Source organism: Lampetra fluviatilis, chromosome 15 (assembly GCF_964198595.1).
Source record: "Lampetra fluviatilis chromosome 15, kcLamFluv1.1, whole genome shotgun sequence".
NCBI classification, from domain to species: Eukaryota; Metazoa; Chordata; class Hyperoartia; order Petromyzontiformes; family Petromyzontidae; genus Lampetra; species Lampetra fluviatilis.
In genome coordinates, this window is record NC_136289.1 from 14,169,259 (window position 1) to 14,190,141 (window position 20,883).

Sequence of the window (20,883 nt, forward strand, 5' to 3'; positions counted from 1 at the left end):
GCCTCTTCGGTGTCGCTACCCCTTAAGCGTCTTCCGAACTTTATCCTCCGCAGTTTCAATTCAACCTCAATGTTCATTTGAAACACGGAAAATCCCGCGCAGCCAGTTACCCAGCTAGCTTCGGTGGCAACGTCCCCGCAGCCGCCACTGACAACAACAACAACAAGAAGAGAGTTGCTGTTGGGGTGGTGGAGAGGAGCCCAGCCAGCAGCCAGCCAGGAAACTCGAGGCATTTGAATGGGAGTAGCATCATCTTTACGAGTGTTGACCCAGGAAAGCCTCGATACGAACACTGTCAGTAGCAAGTGCAGTGTGCCCCCGTGCCCCCCCCCCCCGTACCCCCCCCCCCCACACCTCGTCGAACCCCTTCTGCAAGAGCTCAGGGAGCGTCGCCTCCTCCCCCGGCGCCTCCGCGTGGCCGGGGGGGGCCCCATCCCAGCCCCCACCGTCGGCCCGGCCCCCCCTGGCGAGCCCGTCCCGCACGCTCTCGCCCTGCATCAGGTACTTGAGGAGCTGCGGGTTGGCGGAGGAGCCCCGCCGGCCGGAGGCGGGCACCGCGGTGGGACCCCCGTTCCGGGTGGCAGCGCCCTGCAGGGGGGTCACTGAGCGGCGCCCCCCAGAGGGGGCCCCGTTGACGACGCCAGAGAGACCCCTCTCATCCTGGTGGGGGGGGGGGGGGGAATGATGATTCCATGAGACGTTGAAGCCCGAGGACCCCACGAGTCGTGGAGTTGCGTTCGGCACGGACGCTTGCTCGGAGGCAGCGGCACGTGGTGCGGAGCCGTTCAGATCGAATCGATCTCGGGTCGCCGGGTTCGTAGAGCAGGGCACAGACCACTACACGACCGCCCCCTCCCCTCCCCTCCCCTCCCCACTATCTACCCCAACCCCCCCCCACACACACAGTAGCCACGCGTGCGGCAAGACGCCGGCCTGGCCACACGGCCCGCTCGGAATGGAGTCGAGTTGCATCGCGGCGTCTGCGAGTCTCGCTGGAATCTGCGTGGAGCGCCGCGGGCTCAGACGACGCCTCTGCTGCTGAAACTCTTGCTGCTGCTTCTGCTGCTGCTGTGCATTGCCCATCCGCCCTGCACCCACCCTGCACGAAACACCCTGCACCCCACCTGCACCCACTCTGCACCCGCCCTGCATGCTAACGAGGTAACCCGGGGCCGTGGGAGTGAGCGCCTCATTAACATCTCGAGGTGACGGCGACGCGGAGACAAAGATGAACTTGGACGCAGCGAGTCGAGGGGAGGCGAGCGGAGGGCACTGATGTCGCGGACGTGCTAGAGTGGAGGGGGGGGTCAGTGAATGGGTGAGTGTGGGTGAGTGTGGATGAGTGAGATGGATGGGGGCGTGGAGAGGCGAGTAGGCAATTGAGCGAATGGGTGAGCAAGTGGATGGGTAGATGAGTAAGTGGGTGGACTAGTGGATTAATCGGTGGAATGTGAGTGATGCTGTGGGTGAGTTTAAGGATAGGTGAGTGAGTGTATGGGTGGATGGATGAGTGGGGTGGGTGAATGGGTGGGGTGGGTGAGTGAATGGGTGGAGGGTAAAGTGATGAGTGACAGAATGAGCGATTGAAAGACTGAACGACTAAGTGAGTGAGTGAGTGACTAAGTGAGTGAGTGAGTGACAGTCACATCAGTGCGCACCCTCAGCTTGGATGACAGCCTCCCTTCCGCTATGGAGTGGCGGCGCTGGATCCACACTCGGGGAGACGGAGCCGACATCGGCGTGGGAGACGGGGCAGCTGAGCGCGAGTGGAACGGGCCAGGGGAGGGGGCAGCTGAGCGCGAGTGGGAGGGGGCAGGAGAGGGGGCAGCTGAGCGCGAGTGGGAGGGGGCAGGGGAGGGGGCAGCTGAGCGCGAGTGGAAGAAGAGGGGGGGCGACATCACAGCAGGGCGGCCCTGAGAGGGGACGGGGGACGGCGCGGGGGAGGGAGCAGCAGACCCCCTGGCGGGCACGGCGGGGCCCCAGGGACCCTGGCGATGCGGGGGGGCTCCGGGCGGCGTGGGCGACGGGCCGGAGGGCGGGGTGCCCCACACGTCGGGCGGGGTGATGGGGCTGCAGGGCGAGCAGGAGGGAGCCGGGGTCTGGCCACGAAGCGAGCCGCGGCCCGGGTGCAGACTGCGGACGATGTCGAGGCAGCTCCGGCCCTGGCTCCTGATGGAGCCGTGCCGACTCCGAGGCGAAGCGGCGCTCATCCTCTACACACGGGGGGAGAAACCAGTTAGGGGTGGGGGGGGTGTATCCCCGCCCCCCCCCCACGGCCCCTCTGCTCCAACCCTCCACCCCCGCCAGCCTCCTTCTCAGCGCGTTCAGATGCGGCCTCTGTAGTCGCTACACAAATCCGCGTTGTTGTTGTTGTTGCTGCTGCTGCATCGTCTGGCACGGTTGGCCAGCCAGGGACAGCTGGACCGGTCTGGCCACACAGCCCCCCCCCTCCTCCCCGGCCCTTCCCCCCATTACGGCCATCTCCCTACCCTTCTTCTTACCAACCAACGTGGCGAAATACGACTTGGCGAGGCCTTTATCCAGCAATGGATTGACCATGACCTGATGATGACGCGTGCGTGGGTTGAGTTATCTCGTCCGCTTCCACTGACGTTCAGAGCCGTTTCCTGGAATCGAATTTGGGTGTCTGGGTTCGCATTGTGACGACCATTGCACCAGGTGTACGCACTTGCAGATAATTGCTATTTTATATGACCACTTTAGCGTCCTTGGTAAAACTGGTCAATCCTGACCTCCTCGCCCACTCCGACACCAAGCGTTGTCTGCCTGAGCCACAGGTGGAGGAGCTCTGAGTGGCCACCCTGACATACACATAGTAAAGTACAACACGCCACATGCACACACACTGCACACACACACACTGCACAACACGCTACCACTACACAGAAGCAAATTAGCAGCCTCCATGTGACGTGACCGTCCGTTCCCCCGTCTCTCCAGCCAGTCAGCCAGCCAGCCAGAAAGCCAGCCAGCAAACCTTGTCTAATATAGTATGATAGCTATGGATGCAGTGATACAAAGACCCAAACCCCCCAATGTTGCCTGCATAGACTGATGGGGAAACTACTGTCAAGCGAGTGCCTATTAAAGCCCACCCACACGGCACACGATGGGGTGGTATGGTCAGAATCACGCCACAGCTATATCAGTGATGATGTTCACACAAACACACACACTGCACACACACACACTGCACACACACATCTCCCATATAGCCATAACAGACCGCTGAGGCAAACGCTGTTAGCGACCACCTATAAAGGCACACGAGGGGGGTGAGTGGCCAGCACCACGCTCCGCCACCTTCATCTCCCCAGTGGCACTGTTGACAACATCGCACCAGGTAATCATTTGAGGCTGAGTCGACCGATGCACATAGATACACAGCCATTAATACATACACACGAAGAGACACATATCATCACGAACACATATCTACGCACACATTCCTAAATACACATACACACATTCACTCACGTAAACTCAAACACCTTTACATACATTACTCATTCTTGGTTCTTTCGATACAGTCACGTAGAAAGTCCTTCTACGTGCCTTTACCGAAAGAACCAAGAATATGAATCCGTGCAGTCACGAAAGCTTTAAATCAAAATAAATTACTCACGCAAATTAATTCACACACACGAACAAATACAAAGGTCCCCCGTATAGCCTTAACAGGCTGTTTGGGGCAAGGGCCGGCACGGCACACGACGAAGGGGTGTGACCCACGCCACGCCTATCCGCCTTTGTCTCCCCAGTGGTGATGTTGGCGCACCAACTACTCATTGAAGGCTTAGTCGTCCTAGGGGAGGCCCAGGAACTGTTCAAATATTCGTTACTGAATTTTGGCCGTGAGCGGGAAGCGAACCTCGGTGAGCAGAGTTCATAGCGCAGTCCGCCAACCACTGCGCCACCGCTCCTTTTGTCATTGTTACGCGTTACATATACACATATATATACACATATACGTAAAAACATATACACATATATACATATACACACACAAAGACAACGATCCCCCGTCTAGCCTAAAGTGATGTTAGCAAGCACCTATGAAGGCCGGCACGACACACAAGGGTGGCTGGCCAGCACCACGCCCGGCCGCCTTTGTCTCGCTAGTGGCGATGTCTATACCCCGCACCAGGTACTCATTTGAGGCGGAGTCGACCTAGGGGGTGCCCAGCACCGGATCAAATGTTCCCCACTGTTATTATTCGTCAATATGAATCGCACTCGGGTCGCCACGATCAAACACACACCATCTCTGTCTCAACGACCCACACACACGTGGGAACACGTACATGGACGCACACCCCTTGCACCGCACGACACAGCTAATTACTAATCACACGCACGAGGCGTGTGGCTCATCGCGAGCGCGCCTCTCGCCCAGTGCCCTGTAATTCAGGAAAGTCGAGAATCGCTGGGGCCGTTTCTCATGAGCTTTGCAAAACACCGGTGCCAACACGTCTGCGCCTTGCTTGCCCAACAGCACACCTCGACTAATTAATAATCACGGGCTGGCCATGGTTTAATCACGAGTTAAATCACGGGTTAAATCACGAGTTAAATCACGAGTTAGTTAAATCACGGTTTAATCCCGAGTTAGTTAATCCCGAGTTAGTTAATCACGAGATAGTTAATCACGGGTTTAATCACGGTCTAATCACGAGCTAATCACGGGCTGGTCACGAGCTGGTCACGAGTTGGTCACGGGCAAATTTATGCAACACCGCCGCTCTGGCTCGACGCAGCCACCGACGGCTTCTCCTGGTAATTAACGACGATAAGCGACGACGGCTGCTGATGATGATGGGGGGGGGTGAGGGTACCTCTAATTGATGTTTTGCTCGTAAGTTGTGCAAACAAAATCACGACTTCTCGCTCTTGCGTCAAAGCCGGGTTCACTTCGACGCAGGCGCGGCGGCTGCGAATGAGAACGCCGCCTGATCTCTCACCGGAGTCTGATCTCACCGGAGCAAACCCACCGGAACGAGAGACGACGACGAATGCGAGAAGCGGCTTCCCTTGGAACTTTGGTTGGAACCTTGGTGAAGCTTTGGCGGAGCTATGCAGAGAGTCGGTGATGGAGCCTTGGAGTCGGTGACAGACGGCAGACTGTGGGCGTCTCCCTGTCTCTCTCCCTCGCTAACTCGCTCTCTCGCGTTGAGATGTCTTGCTCCACCCTGAACGACGCGCGACTTTACGCGGCAACTCCCACCCGAACTCACCCCCCCCCCCCCAGCTCGACTGCCCCAACCCCCCTCGCTCTCTCCCGCGCGACTCCTCGCTGCCCATGCCGACACCCAGAGCCGGTGGGCAGCAGAAGGCTCGGACGTGGTGAGTAGCCACAACCAGAGCGAGATGGAGCCTGGATGGATGTGGTGTGGCGTTTGCGGAGAGATTTTTTTTCCCGGACAGAGCCGGCCGAAATTGCTAAATATTTAAGCTCCTTAAATTACATTTTATTGTGTTTGTTTTTTTAACAAAAAGCTGTCATTAACGGAGCTTACACCGTTGGTTACGTGGAGCGCAGAGACCAGACCAGACACCCATAACCACAAAATTATAATTATAAATGATTTTATTACGATTATAAATATTAATTAAAAGAGCAAAAATATCAGCATGTGTCGTGAACAAATATAGGTTACAAATACATAGCAGTGTCACGTGCCCTTTAATTTCAGCGAGGGATTAGTGAATTCCCAGGACGCATAGAAAGTTGGGCCAATGTTGGCCCATCGGTTCCGACCACGTGCCAAGGTTGCGTGGTAACAGATTTACCGGAGCGAGAAGTGGCAGCAGCGCTCAAGCGGAACGGGTTGGCGATGGCGCGTGGGAAGCCTTCATCCAGCAGTGGATGGAGAATGGCCGAGGATGAGATCCCATTCTCGGGGGAGTGGAGGCGAGGTGGTTAGCTCACTGCGGTACAAACCAGGTGACCTGAGTTATTCTTTCGACCACGGCTAAAATGTGAATTTTATTCCCGGCCACGGTTAACATTCGCAGCGAGTCTGTATCGGAACTTCTGAAAGCGGCCGTGGTCACACTCAGAGTCTATATTCAACCTGGAGGAATACGATGAGCTATGAAGCTCTTACTCACAGACGTCCAGTAGTAGCGGGTCAGAACGACAAACAAGTAAAACAAACGATGGGCGTGCTAAGTACTGACCAGCGTGGTGAAGTATGGTCAAACAACTCCACCACCTCCCCCACCTGATGACCAACACAACGTGGGGAGGCCTTCATCCAGCTGTGAATTCACACAGCTCTGTGAGACTAAAATGTCTCCCCGCCCAAGGGGCTCTGAGTTATAAAGATATAAATACCGGCAGAATGACTATTGGACGAGGGAGAGAGAAAGACAGGGGTGAGTGCCCCAGAGCAAGACTGAATGAGAACAGGTTAATAACCATAGGCAGTGTACCCACAGTAGTACAGAGTTAGACTGATGGCCTTAATCTAAGTTGTCTTGTGATTGTTGTTGTTGTTGTTTGACTTGCATCCCACTGGGATTTTTGCACACAGCGTTGGTGTACGGTGTTTTTTCAGCAATATTTTCCTGTCTTTTCTTGGATTTTCTGTTTGCACTTAGTCACATATTCACTTTAAGATGTTTTTGTTCATGTTTTAGTTTTTTGTTTGTTGCGGTTGCACCCGATTCAAGAGCCGAATGGCTCACAGGGCTATACCTAATAAATGAACTTGAAACTTGAAAAACAGCACACACACATAATATACACACAGAGTACACACACACAGTACACACAGTACACACACACATACACAGTACACACACACTACACACACACAGTACACACACAGTACACACACACAATAGACACACAGAGTACACACACACGCACAGTACACACACAGTACACACACACAGTACACACGCACAGTACACACGCACAGTACACACACAGTACACACACACAGTACACACACACACACAGTACACACACTACACACACACAATATACACACACAGTGCACACAACACACAGTGCACACAACACAAAGTTGTCGACGACATAGCCGCATTTAACCGCACGAAGTGAATTTTGGGCAGTAATAGGTTATCTGCATATACAGCGCGAAATCGCACAAACCGAACCCGCATAAAGCGAGGGAAATATGTAAAAAAAATGTAAATCAATCCATAGTTGTACTGCAATTCTTTGCTTCCACGTCTATTCGTTGCCTTCCACGGGCCTTGACCGACCCCCGGTACTGACCCACAGCGGTCAAGTAAACCCCCGACGACCCGCACGGCGTGGGGGCTGGGGGAGGGAGGGAGCCCCTCATCCAGAGAGCCCAAACACGCGTACATTTACAATACGCGTCGTACAACATTAAAGTTAAATTGAAGAATCAAATGAAGTGGAAACATACATCGGAAGCAATTGCAGTGAGGACGCGCGCGGTTTTGCGGAACGGTGCTTCGGTGTCTTTCCGGGCGATCGAACGTCGCCCCAGCGGCCCACGTGGTGCGGGCCGCTTCGTCAGCTCACTGCCGGACGAAGGCACCCGCGGCGTGCCGGTCATGGCTGGCTTCGTTTGATCGACCATACTTCACCACGCTGGTCAGTGGAGGTAGGGGGGTTGGGGAGGGGGGAGAGAATCGGAGTGACAAGATACACGAGCAGACTCTCTCGGCTTCCTTAACATAACACTGTCTCGGCACGTGACACAATCATGACGCGCAATTGACACATCTCATCAGCCTTCGCGATAGTGCAGGGTTTCAATCACCATGCTTCACCACGCTAGTTCGTGCGTGTTGCTGACAGCGGGGAGCATAGACTCTGGAGCGTGGTACAGGACAACAATGGGGTTTCCTGCAACGGAGGAGCCTATGGCACCTCGTATGCATGGTGGCCACCCATCCGAGCACAATAGCTCATTTGCTTCTGAGCTTAAATACGGGGGTGAGGCGCGGGCGAGGAGGCGCGGGCGAGGAGGCGCGGGCGAGGAGGCGCGGGCGAGGAGGCGCGGGCGAGGAGGCGCGGGCGAGGAGGCGCGGGCGAGGAGGCGCGGGCGAGGAGGCCAGGTTCTGCACGAGAGGATGGTTTAGCCAACTCCACGCCGGACCGCCTTTGTTTCTTACACACCACGTCTACACACACACACACAAAGATCCCCCGTATAGCCTGAACAGACTGTTGTTACCGAGAGCCTATGAAGGTCGGCACTGCACACGAGGGGTTAGGTGGCCAGCACCACGCCCGACCGCCTTTGTCTCCCCAGTGGCGATGTTTACATACCGCACCAGGTACTCAGTTGAGGCTGAGTCGACCTAGGGGAGGCCCAGGACCGGGACCGGTTCAGATAATCGTCACTGGTGTTGGCCGTGAGTGGGAATCGAACCTGGGTCGCCAGGTTCGTAGCGCAGCGTAGCGCTAACCGCTACACCACCGCTCCCCACCACACACAACAAAGACAAACACACCCACACGCACCCAACACAAACACACACACACACTCCAACACAATCACACACACACTCCAACATACACCCCCCAACACACACACACCCCAACACAACAAACACACACACCCCAACACACACACACACACGCACCCCAACACAACAAACAAACACACCCCCCAACACAACAAACACACACACAACAAACACACACACACACCAACACACACACCCCAACACACACACACCCCCCAACACAACAAACACACACACACACCAACACACACACCCCAACACAACAAACACACACACACCCCAACACACACACACACACGCACCCCAACACAACACACACGCACCCCAACACAAACACACACACACCCCAACATAAACACACACACTCCAATACAAACACACACACACCCCAACACAACAAACACACACACACCAACACAACAAACACACACACACGGACCCCAACATAAACACACACACCCCAACACAAACACACACACACCCCAACACAACATAAACACACACACCCCAACACAAACACACACACACCCCAACACAACAAACACACACACCCCAACACACACACACACCCCAACACACAAACATCACCCAGGTCAAAAGGGAAAGCGCTTGGACCGGGAAACAGTGCCCTCTGTCGAATCTCGCGATCCACTGCCAAAGTGAGATTATTTTTGGGACGCTGTGTGTGCGGCCCTAATAGGTGAAATATTTAATAGGGGACGAGGGGACGTTTCGGGCTACGGCCGTTCTTCTTACCAATGTTACGATTCTTGATTGAATGTTTTGGGTCAGATCGCCGAGTGGGCAAAACGTTTGTGTCGCCCACCCTCAGCCACCCGTCACATCCGGCTCATGAAGTGAGCACGTGACGAGCACACGAGACCAGCGTGTTGCTGACTCAGCAGCGCACTGGTGATGTTGGAGAGCAATCCACAAGCACGTAACAATTGTGTCCGACGATTCGCTGATAGGTACAACACTTATCATCAGGTAGTTGCCAGATGTCCAAATGTTACATTTAGTGGATTTCTCTCCAGCAGGCACTGGCCTGAGACGTCATCGAGATGGGGACCAATCATCGTCGAGGTTCGGACGCCGCAGCTTTCTGGTGTTTATCCCATCTACTCACCCACTCACCCAGCCACTCACCCACTCACTCAACCAGCCGCTCACCTACTCACTCACCCACTCACTCACCAAATAACTCACCCAATCACTCACCCAGCCACTCACCCATTCACTCACCCAATCACTCACCCAGCCGCTCACCTGCTCACTCACTCACTCACCCACTAACTCACCCACTCAATCACTTACTGACCCAGCCACCCGCTCACCCACTCACTCACCCAATCACTCACCCACCCACCCGCTCACTCACCCGCTCACTCACCCACTCACCCGCTCACTCACCCACTCACTCACTGACCCACTCACCCACCCAATCACTCGCCCAGCTGCTCACTCACTCATCCACTCACTCACCCACTCAATCACTCACTCACTCAATCACTCACCCAGCCACCAACCCGCTCACCCACTCACTCACCCAATCACTCTTCTAGCTGCTCAGTCGCTCACTCACTCACCGCTTACTCGCAAGCTCACTAACTTGTTAATGGTATCCATCTATTAACCTGCTCACCCACTCGCTGTGAAGGCGACATGGTCTAGTTTTTTTTTCAGTATATGAATAGACGCGTGTGGTACTACACTTGTGCTGCAGGTGGCGATGTTGCCCTGCAGGGTCTCCATCAAGAAACCTTGACAAGCAAGGGGGGTGGCGTTTGAAAACAAAAACTCAACAGGCACCAGGGGCGGTAGCTGAGGTGTGAGTTCGCTTGCTCCGCGAGAGAACGCGCGTGGTCTTGCGGTAGCCGGCAGTGGTGTGCGCCAGACGGTTTGCACATCGCCACCTTCCCTGACCTCTGTGTTTAGTTTTTGTCGTCCTTCCCCACACCTCTAATTAGCACGGTTGGCTATGTACGGCAAGAAAGAAGTTCATCCAGTGCCGGATAATCCTAGTAGCAAAAGTAGCAAATGCTACGGGCCCCGCACTTTCAAGGGCCCCGCGCTAAATGTTTTCAGGCTATCAATTCCGGTTCAGTGATTCTGCACTTGCTCTATTACTAGAGTACTACACTGCCTTCAACTTTTATGAACGACTGGGTGTTTAAGGTTAGCGATATGTCGTATTATCTGGCTGTATAGCAAATGAAAAGTACAATGACTTTAATATGCAACTAAAAAAAATGTGTGTTTTAATATTTACGTGTTTTTTTTTTATTTAGGGCCCCTTTATAATATATGCTACAGGCCCCACACTAGCTTAATCCGGCACTAAGTTCAACATACACACATGTCAGTTTAACACGAAGGCTTTCGCGACCAACATCATCAATAATAGAGGTTTTTTGGTTAGATCGCGTAAATATATAAACGTGTCGTAGTTGTAATTACTGGCGAAGCATTGAGTCACCACCACCATCATCATCATCGGTGACTCAATGTTCACCTGCCAATAATGCAAATGTACCGCCTTATGTAATCAAAACAATGGCACATTAATCCCATACCAATGGAACCCACGGGACAAATTAAATCTTCTGGCTACATTTTTAAACTTTTAACCACGGATAACGAACTCTTTTGTTCTTGCGGTAAAGTCACGCAAGTGACTTTACCAAAGAGTATGGATTCATGCAGTCACGAAAGCTTCAAATCAACACGGATGACGTGTTCTCCTCTGGCAGTCCCTAAGCGATCAGCATCATCAGCAGCAGCAGCAGCAGCCATGACCTATCCGCTGGTGGATGACGTCTTCTTCAAGCCATTGCCATGTCACGCGATGCGGCAATGCAACCTAGCTCATGTAACACAAGCTGGCGTCAGCAGCTGCTGCTGATGTTGATGATACTGACGATGATGATACTGATGATGATGATACTGACGATACTGATGATACTGATGATGATGATACTGACGATGATGATACTGATGATGATACTGATGATGATGATACTGACGATGATGATACTGACGATGATGATACTGATGATGATGATACTGATGATGATGATACTGATGATACTGATGATACTGATGATACTGACGATGATGATACTGCTTTGTTGTTGTTGTCGTCGCACAGATAGTAAGTGTGTTCAGTAATTCATTTGTAGCAGATGTCAACATTGATTTGCCCTGCCAGCAGCACCTCGGTAGAACGTGCGCGCGACTCGCGGCCCGAGTGCAGCAGCGGTCGCGCAGTGGTAGTGCAGCAGTAGTGCACTGCGCTACACAGCCAGTCCCACGTGATCGCCGCTCACGGCTGCCATCAGTGGCGTTGTGGTCATTGAACCTGTCCCTAACACCCTCCCCCCCCACCACCAATCCCCCCCTCCCTGCACACACACACATCTCCCTACTTCCCATCCGTCGCCGCTCTTGCATTGACCAGCGTGGCGAAGTATGGTCAACAAACAACCAGCCACTCGATGGCCGACTCAGGGTGGCTCTTCGGCCAAACTGAGATCGGGAGCTGATCGCCGCGCCGGCCCCCCGGCTTCTCTGCACCCCCGTGACCCCCCCGAACCCCCCGCGGGGGTCCCCACAACCAGTTTCTGTAATCCCCTCTATCCCCCCCCACCCACCCCCACCCCCTGTCATTCGCACACGAAGCGCGGCGCCCCCGGGGCTCCACTTAAGCTCCCGGACCGATCCGACAACGAGACGCCCCACCCCCCCTTGCCCCCACCCCACCCCGCCCCCCTCCCCAGCAGCTCCCCACGCCTTCAGCGGCGTGAAAACTTATTATGATGGGTTTTTTTTACTCTGACCTGGCAAACGCGGAGACATAGTTTTTTTTGGCTAAATAAAGAGTTTAAATTACTTTGACCTTTCGCGAGCATCTGAACTTTGAACATTTTGCTTTTCGGGTAAAGAACGAGAAAATGACAACAATTATAATGATGATGATAAAATGAGAAGGTACGAGACGCGTTCTCTTCATCTTTGTCATAACAATAATCATCATACCAATGTAATTGCCATGGTCTATCCACCGCCGGATGGGTGAAGATGTCTCCCCACCTACGGGAACCCGCGCCATCCGCTCACGATGAGCGTTGTGGCACTCGGTGATTGCGAATGTTGAGAACGCGGTCGACCCCAGACTCTGACGGTGCCGTCTCATCCACTGCACGGTGTTCAACAGTCACCACAGGTCACACAACAACACACTCACCCCACCCACCCATTCCCTTCATTCACAACACACGTTCATCCACCCACTCACTCGTTCACACGCTCACTCATTCACACGCTCACTCATTCACACTCTCACTCACCCACCCATTCTCTTCACAACACACGTTCAACCACCCACTCACTCGTTCACGCACTCACTCGTTCACACGCTCACTCATTCACACTCTCACTCACCCACCCATTCTCTTCATTCACAACACACGTTCAACCACCCACTCACTCGTTCACGCACTCACTCGTTCAAACACTCACACATTCACACCCTCACTCATTCACGCTCTCACTCACCCACCCACCCATTCTCTTCATTCACGCACACGTTCACCCACCCACTCACTCATTCACTCACTCACTCATCCAAAAAACTCTCCTATCGCGTCTCTCGTGGCTTCTGTTTCCGTGAACTTCGCTGCTTCATTGCTCCACCCGTGTTGAGGAACTCGGTCTAAACCAGGCTGGCCGTTTCGTCTCTCACCACCACACTGCGGGTCGCAACAACAACAACAACAAAGATCCCCCGTGTAGTTTCAACAGACGTTTTGGGGCAAGTGCTGTTAGCGAGTAGCACCTATGAAGGCCGGCACGACGCACGAGGGGGTGGGTGACCAGCACTACGCCCGGTCGCCTTTGTCTCCCGAGTGGCGGTGTTCACACACCGCACCAGGTACTCAATTGAGTGTGAGTCGGCCTCGAGGAGGCCCAGGACCGATTCAGATGATCATCCCTGGTGTTCATACTCTTTGGTTCTTTGGGTAAAGTCACGTAGGTGTAAAATAAAATAAATCACGACGTTTCGGGCGCAACACAAGCGTCCGTCATCAGGTGGGAAAGCACATGCACTAGCACAAGCACATGCACAAGCACATGCACAAGCACATGCTTTACCACCTGATGACGGATGCTTGTGTTGCGCCCGAAACGTCGTGATTTATTTTATTACACGCTTTTATTTAACTCACTCTGTCTGTTGTTGTTGTCGTATCCTCAAATATTGCAACTCAATTTTAACCCACTTCCCAATGTGACATTGACTACAAACTTGGTATACTTATGTCATACTGATGACAATACTATATTCTATCATTAAAAATTAAAATTTTAAACGATCTTTTACACGCTTTCTATTAACTCACTCTGTTGTTGTTGTATCCTCAAATCTTGTAAGTCGATTTTAACCCACTTCCCAATGTGATATCGACTCCAAACTTGGTATACTTATGTCATACTGGTGACAATACTACATTCTATATATAAAAAAATGTAACATTCTTTTTTATTGTTATGTTTCGGCTTGGGCCTAATTATCCACGCTCAACTCACGTTGGTTGTACATCACCACGGCCCCTTACGTTATGGCAAGCTTCGGGGCCACTTCTTTGATTCGTGCAGTTCTGCCATTACCAGCACGGTACATTTCATTAAAGCGTGTTTAAAAAAAAGTGTTTTTAAATATTACTTATTTTATACCTACGTGACTTTACCGAAAGAACCAAAGAGTATGGATTCCTGCAGTCACGAAAGCTTCAAATCAAGATCCCTAGTGTTGAACGCGAGCGGGAATCGAACTCTGGTGACCGGCTTCGTAGCACAGCGCGCTAACCGTTGCGCCACCGCTCCCTCCCACGAAGCGCTGCACCTGCTCTGCCAGGGTGCCGAATGGATCCGCCGTCTCGTGACACCCACGTCACGAATCTGAACGAGGTTGTGGAAAAGAATATTTTATAAATTAAATAAAACCCCAACTCTCTGTCAATAACCGTGAGGGCCTGCGGTTAGAGCCTCCGCGCGTGCAATCTCAGCTCGTTCCCACACAGAGAGAGAGAGAGACGGCCCTACAGGAGCATTGCCCCGGGGGCCCGAGGGGTGGGGGGCACTGTGAAGTCCCCCCCACCCCACTCTATCCCCCTAACTACCCCTCCTCACCTATTCCCCCACCCACCCCCTCTCTCCCCATAAGTACCCCCCCCCCCCACACTCTGTCTCCATAACCCCCCCCCCCTACGGCTTCTCACCCCCATCCCCCCCTCCCCTCCCCTCTCCCCCCCTCCCCTCGTCCCCGTGTTCCCGTCTCAGTTCACCTCCACCCCGGGCAATTGCAGCGAATTTGGTTCTTCGTGAAAATCCGCGGAAGTTCCAGCGCACGGGTTGATGATGAAAGTTGCCTTCGTGCGGCTCCGGTGACGTTTCTGATTCCTGTGGGTGTGCGTGTCACATTCGTACTTGTGTATGAATACAAATACACAGTGTATATTGACAATGTAAGATTGATTGGCTATTTACAATTGGTTAATCATTTGGCTGACAGGCTTACAAGAAGTATTTGAGTGAGTCACTGTTTAAAGATATATAATAATAATGTACATCCCTTTATCAATAAACTGCTGGATGAACGTCCTTCCCCATACCGTGTTGTCAGTCATGCGGGTTATTTGACCATACTTCACCACGCTGGTCATTGGGGTGTTGGTAAAGGGCAGAAAATCCCAGGATCGCTTCAGACGTTCAAATATAACGCGACACTAATGTTAGCCGTGGATAACCACGGCTCCACCCAGTGCCCCTCCCATCTCTCACTCCTGACATCTGTAAAAAAGGAGCTTTACAGCTCATAGGATTCCTCCAGGATAAATATAGATTTTGATTCTGAGTTAATTGCTCAATTCCTGCCTGGTTGAGAATAAAATATGTGCACTTCTGAGTCGAACATCATTCGCCACTGATATCAACAACATCAACACAATCCACCATCATAATCTTCACCATTATCACCACCACCACCATGATAATCACCATCACTACCACCATCACCACCATCACCACCATCACCACCATCACTACCACCATCACTACCACCATCACTACCACCATCACGACCACCATCACTACCACCATCACCACCATCACCACCATCACGACCACCATCACTACCACCATCACTACCACCATCACTACCACCATCACCACCATCACTACCACCATCACGACCACCATCACTACCACCATCACCACCATCACCACCATCACTACCACCATCACTACCACCATCACTACCACCATCACCACCATCACTACCACCATCACGACCACCATCACTACCACCACCATCACCACGCGTCCCTACTGCCGCCCGGGATTGGTGGGGCGCGGTTCTGGGACAAAGACGCCCGCTGGAGGTCACGTGACGACTTTGTTTTGCACCGCAGTGACACGCGATCCCAGGGCGATTCAAGTTTCAAGTTTCATTTACTAGGTATAGCCCTGTGAGCCGTGCGGCTCTTGAGTCGGGTGCAACCGCAACAAACAAAATATGAACAGGGAACATCTTAAAGCGACGACGACGCGCAACAGAAACATCCTGGATAAAGCAGCAAATCTTCCAGAAAAAAACACCGTATTACAACGCTGTGTGCAAAAATCCCACACACAGCCCCTCCCCCCACACACCCCCCCCCCCACACACACAGCCCCCCCCCACACACAGCCCCCCTCCCACACACACCCCCCCCCACACACACAGCCCCCCCCCCACACACAGCCCCCCCCCACACACAGCCCCCCCCCACACACAGCCCCCCCCACACACACAGCCCCCCCCACACAGCCCCCCCACACACAGCCCCCCCCCACACACAGCCCCCCCCCACACACAGCCCCCCCCCACACACAGCCCCGCCTCCTCACATCCAATCACTGCACCGACCACGCTGCCTTATTGGGCTCATGTCCCTGCCAGTTCTAAACAAACACATAATGAAAGCGCTGTCAGAATCTAGCTCCACCGATGATGACGCCTCGCTCACTCCGTGGTGGTCATGGTGGGGCTGTTCTTTTTGTAAACCATACTCCAGCACGATGGTGAGCGCGGGTGGGTGACGGATGGGATGGCAGGACAGGTTCTCGCACCACTCGCCGCTGATGGTAGCCGTGGTCTGGAGATCGACTTCGTCCATGAGCCCAGAGGAGACGTCTCACCTTGACGGTACGGCCTCAGTCTACCTTTAGCGGTTCCAATATATCTGCGCGGCCATTAACGGCGAGTCGGGGTGGAAGGTAGCGAGAAGGGGGTGCGTGACGTCAACACGCACCAACGCGGCTCCACGCGGTGACGCCAGCGAAGCGCGCACTTTGTCCGCCAGGCAGACAGGAACCCAGCCAGCAAAACGGGTTGTCTCGCGTATCTTGACAAGAATCTCTGCAGCGAGAGGGAGGCGTCACGTTGGCCACGTGCCAGCACTGGGACAAAGCGCGATTTACCGCGAACGGAACACCTTGTCTCTGGCGGCCAACATCTGGCGGCCTGTTTATATTTAAATGTTATTCTTGATACAGACATTGTTTTCTTTCTCCTGACGTTTTGTTGATTTTTTCCACCTTCATATTTCTAGACTCGTGCGGCCTTCTCCTGCGGGTTGTGACGTGCGAGTTGCGGTGCGATGTCGTTGTCACCAAACTCTGTACAATGCACACACACACACACCAAGTCTCAGTGGTCACAAAATAAAATAAAAAATATGCGACTCGTGTCTTCACTGGGGTCGTACCTGTTTTAGAGAAACTAAGTTTGCATTTAAAATCACAACAATCATAACAACAACAAAGATTTTACTGATAAAACGCTGCACAGTACCTCACGGACATCCCACGTGATCGTGCCTCTGAGACGCGAAGTGTCGCTCGAAAGCCCGGCCGCCTTTGTCTCCCTAGTGGCCATATCTACATCACGCCAGGTACTCATTTGAGTGGACCGAGGAGAGGCCCATGACATGTTCAGATAATCGTCGCTGGTGTTGACCGTGAGCGGGAATCGAACTCGGGTCACCGGGTTCGCAGCGCCGCGTGCCACCCGATGCACTTCCGCTCGCACACACACAAAGCCAAAGATCTCTCGGACAGCCTTTACCAGACTGTTGGGGCAAGTGCTGTTCGCGAGCAGACACACCCGCGCGCATGCACACGTGCTCACCGACAGGATCTCTATCTCTAACCCATTGTTTCGGATGCTTTCAGCGTCGCCTGCGTCATCTTCCCCCATTCCTCGGAGCCCACAATGGGCGTACAGGGGGGTAGGAGGAGGGGGGGTAAGAACCACATCAGCAGCTAGAGGTTGTTTTGTGTACGTGGACACGAGAAAAGGAAGAGACGCTTCAGCCGTGTGGCCTGCCACACCCACGCCGACCTCAAGCGGCAACTCTCCGGTTCGGTTTCGTTGTGATTTGGGTGTCATCGGCAGAGTGAGGCTCACTGCAACACACGTCTTTGACTTCCTCACGTGCCATTGGCGAGAACACTCCCCGCTTAACGACGAATCTGCGTCCGAGCTCGACGTAAAACACCCGTCGCTGCACGTGACGAATGGAAGTTGTGTATTTGTTACGCATCCCGTCAGACGCACGGCCAATGCAAGCCAGACTCGGGACCTGGTTTCGATATTTATTGACTCGTCATGAGAATCAGGATGCTTAAAATAATGATGAGGAAAGGTCAAATGTTTGGAGGCCAGGCCTGGTTTTGACATGCAGTGCACCATCAGCAGAGTCTAGCTTGCTTGAAACAATGCTAATGAACTACCGAATGTTATATAGGCATGCACAGTATCTCTCTCTCTCTCTTAGCGTATTATTCGTTTGTTTGCTGGTGACTTTGTGTATTTCATATCGGAATCGCCTCCAGTGCTGTTGCTGCTGGCGGCAATGAAAGTTGTTTAAAAGTCAAAAAGTCTCTCTCTCTTAGACACGGGTCCTAATGAACGCAAATGTATTATTGTCATTAATAACAAAGTTTGCGTCCAACTGGAACCCATATCTACATAACCAAGATATTGCGAAGGGTGCGTCACTGCGTCGTATCTCCGTTGATCTGCCAAGATGTATATGGAAATAAAATCGACGTCGACAGCGACTGAAGCTGACTCACCTTGTCGACAGGAATCAGCCCCTGCGATAAGAATCAGAACACGACACCCGGCACTGCTGTGATTCACAACAGACGCAGAGACGGGGGTTGGGGGGCAATTGATGCCAGATGCCACACCCTCCCTCGCTACTTGATAAACAAGCAGACAATGTGCGTGTCTAGCCTCACGTATCAGTCCCACGCCACGTAACGAAGCATGAGATGTATGCGTGTGTCTATCAAAGTACGTCTGGCACGACGCATCTATTACACACGTATCTATTTTCAAAATTTCTTGCTGTGGTTTTCACACCTGATGATGATTGCTTGTGTTGCAATCGAAACGTCGTGAGAATGAAATTGTTTTATTTTTATTATTTCCCTTCTGCGTGACTTTACCGAAAGATCCGCCTCGCACAACGCATCAGCTGCACATCCCTTCGCCACGGGAGGGCATTTTTGCAGCAGCACGATTTTCAAGACAGGGAAAACGCTGGACCGGTTCCGACGTCCAGTGTCTCATCAGCGGCCGATATTGCAGTCAAGGGACGCCCCTCCCTCCCTAGACTCCGGAGTAAGTCAGTCCGAGCACGAGTTACCGCGCGCCCATGTGAGGAGCCCAGTCCATCACGAACGCGCCACACTGACCACACACACAGAGACAGAGTGTGCGCTCCTTGTAATGACAGCACCGCGCGCTTCAAGGCTGTTGCACAACCGGCTCGGACTCGAGGATGGACCGCGAACATCTCCCTCCGGTCACCCGCATGGGTCGAGAGGTCTCGGGGCCCGGAGACGGCTCTGGTCGCATCGCCTCGCGAGGTTTGCGTGGCCGCGGCTCTAGCAGCTGCAGTAGTAGCAGTTGCAGCTGCAACAGCTGCTGCAGTAGTAGCAGCTGCAGCTGCAACAACAGCAGCTGCAGCAGCAGCAGCTGCAACAGCTGCTGCAGTAGTAGCAGCGGCAGCTACAACAGCAGCAGCTGCAGCAGCAGCAGCAGCTGTTGCAGGGTCGCGATTCGTAGCCGGCGTCGATCGGGCTCCGTTGAGGCCCGCACTGATCAGCGAGATGTGGACGAGTGGGCAGAATGTGCAAACAACCCCACGTCTCATCGGTAGCCAATGTAACTCGTCTCGTATCGAGGTCGTGATCGGATCGAATTACCGCTTCCGAACTATCAGTCGAGCCGCAGATTGATAGCCCAGCCACCTCCAGCCCCCCAAACCTTGACCTGTGAAAAATCCCCCCCCCCCACCTCGGTTGGCTGCTATAATCTAAATTCGAGATAATGCATCGCCTGGGCACCCCATCAACTCCCCAATACCTCCATTAAAGACGATCAGAATCAGAACATGTATTGATACTGGAGGAATCCAATGAGCTGTAAAGCTCTTCTTCACAGATGTCTACAGCAACAACAGCCGACATACTCCCACTAAGTGGCGGTGACGTCACCACGACGCCTGTGCCAGGCCAGGTGCCCTTTGAAATACTCCGAACACACACGCATCGTGATACAGTTATCATCTCGAAGGACCTCTCTGAATTTCTTCTCACCACCCTGAATATTTGTGACCATGTAGCCCACGTGTATTGAGCTTGCTGGGTAACTCGTCGAGGACGCTCAGACACTATACATCTCAATGTTGCAGTCGTTCGCCGTTGTGTTTCAGTGGGGTGTCTATGAATGGATCGCGCCGTGAATGGCTCGCGACACGCTGGGGCACGTTTCTTCAATTCCACCTCCCACCATCGCCTCTGTCCACCCAGTGGTATAAACGAGTGGCGCCGTTTGGTAGTTAGTCGACGATTGGCAAGTCCCGTGCGGGTGGGGTAAGGCGTGGGTACGTCCACTTGTCACAACACGGATACGTCAACGTGCGATGGATAAGGACATTGATTTCGCTCGAGCGGAGGGCGCAGCCGGCAGCAGGTGGCGTGAGCGAGCAATTGCAGCGCCGCGCCTTTGTCTTCACACCCCCCGCCCCCACTGCATCTTCTATACGAGTCTTAAGTTACCTGCGCGCATGACATTGACGAGGCCAGCGACACGAGAGATAGCGAATATCTTGCGAATGTGATCGCCTAAGTTTACACATTCCACACGCATATACAGGCTCTCGTCTTACTACGACTCCGCGTGCCGAGGCCTCTGATGTGAGCCAGAGACAACTGCCAGCGAGCGGAACAAAGGCTGAGCAGCGCGCAGGGAAGCTGCTTGGGATT

The 20,883-nt window shown here is 53.4% G+C and overlaps 1 protein-coding gene across 1 annotated transcript in view; it reads right to left on the reverse strand.

Moving 5' to 3' along the window:
* Positions 1-5,151, reverse strand: part of LOC144936321 (uncharacterized) — a 34,557-nt gene extending 29,406 nt beyond the window's left edge. Inside the window, exons 1-3 of the mRNA XM_078863419.1 lie at positions 5,013-5,151; positions 1,659-2,213; positions 355-660 (exon numbers count right to left, since the gene is read on the reverse strand). Of these exons, the coding sequence (XP_078719545.1) occupies positions 355-660; positions 1,659-2,210 (858 nt within the window). The 5' untranslated portion in view covers positions 2,211-2,213; positions 5,013-5,151. The remainder of the gene's footprint in view (positions 1-354; positions 661-1,658; positions 2,214-5,012) is intronic.
* Between the last annotated feature and the right edge of the window lie 15,732 nt (positions 5,152-20,883).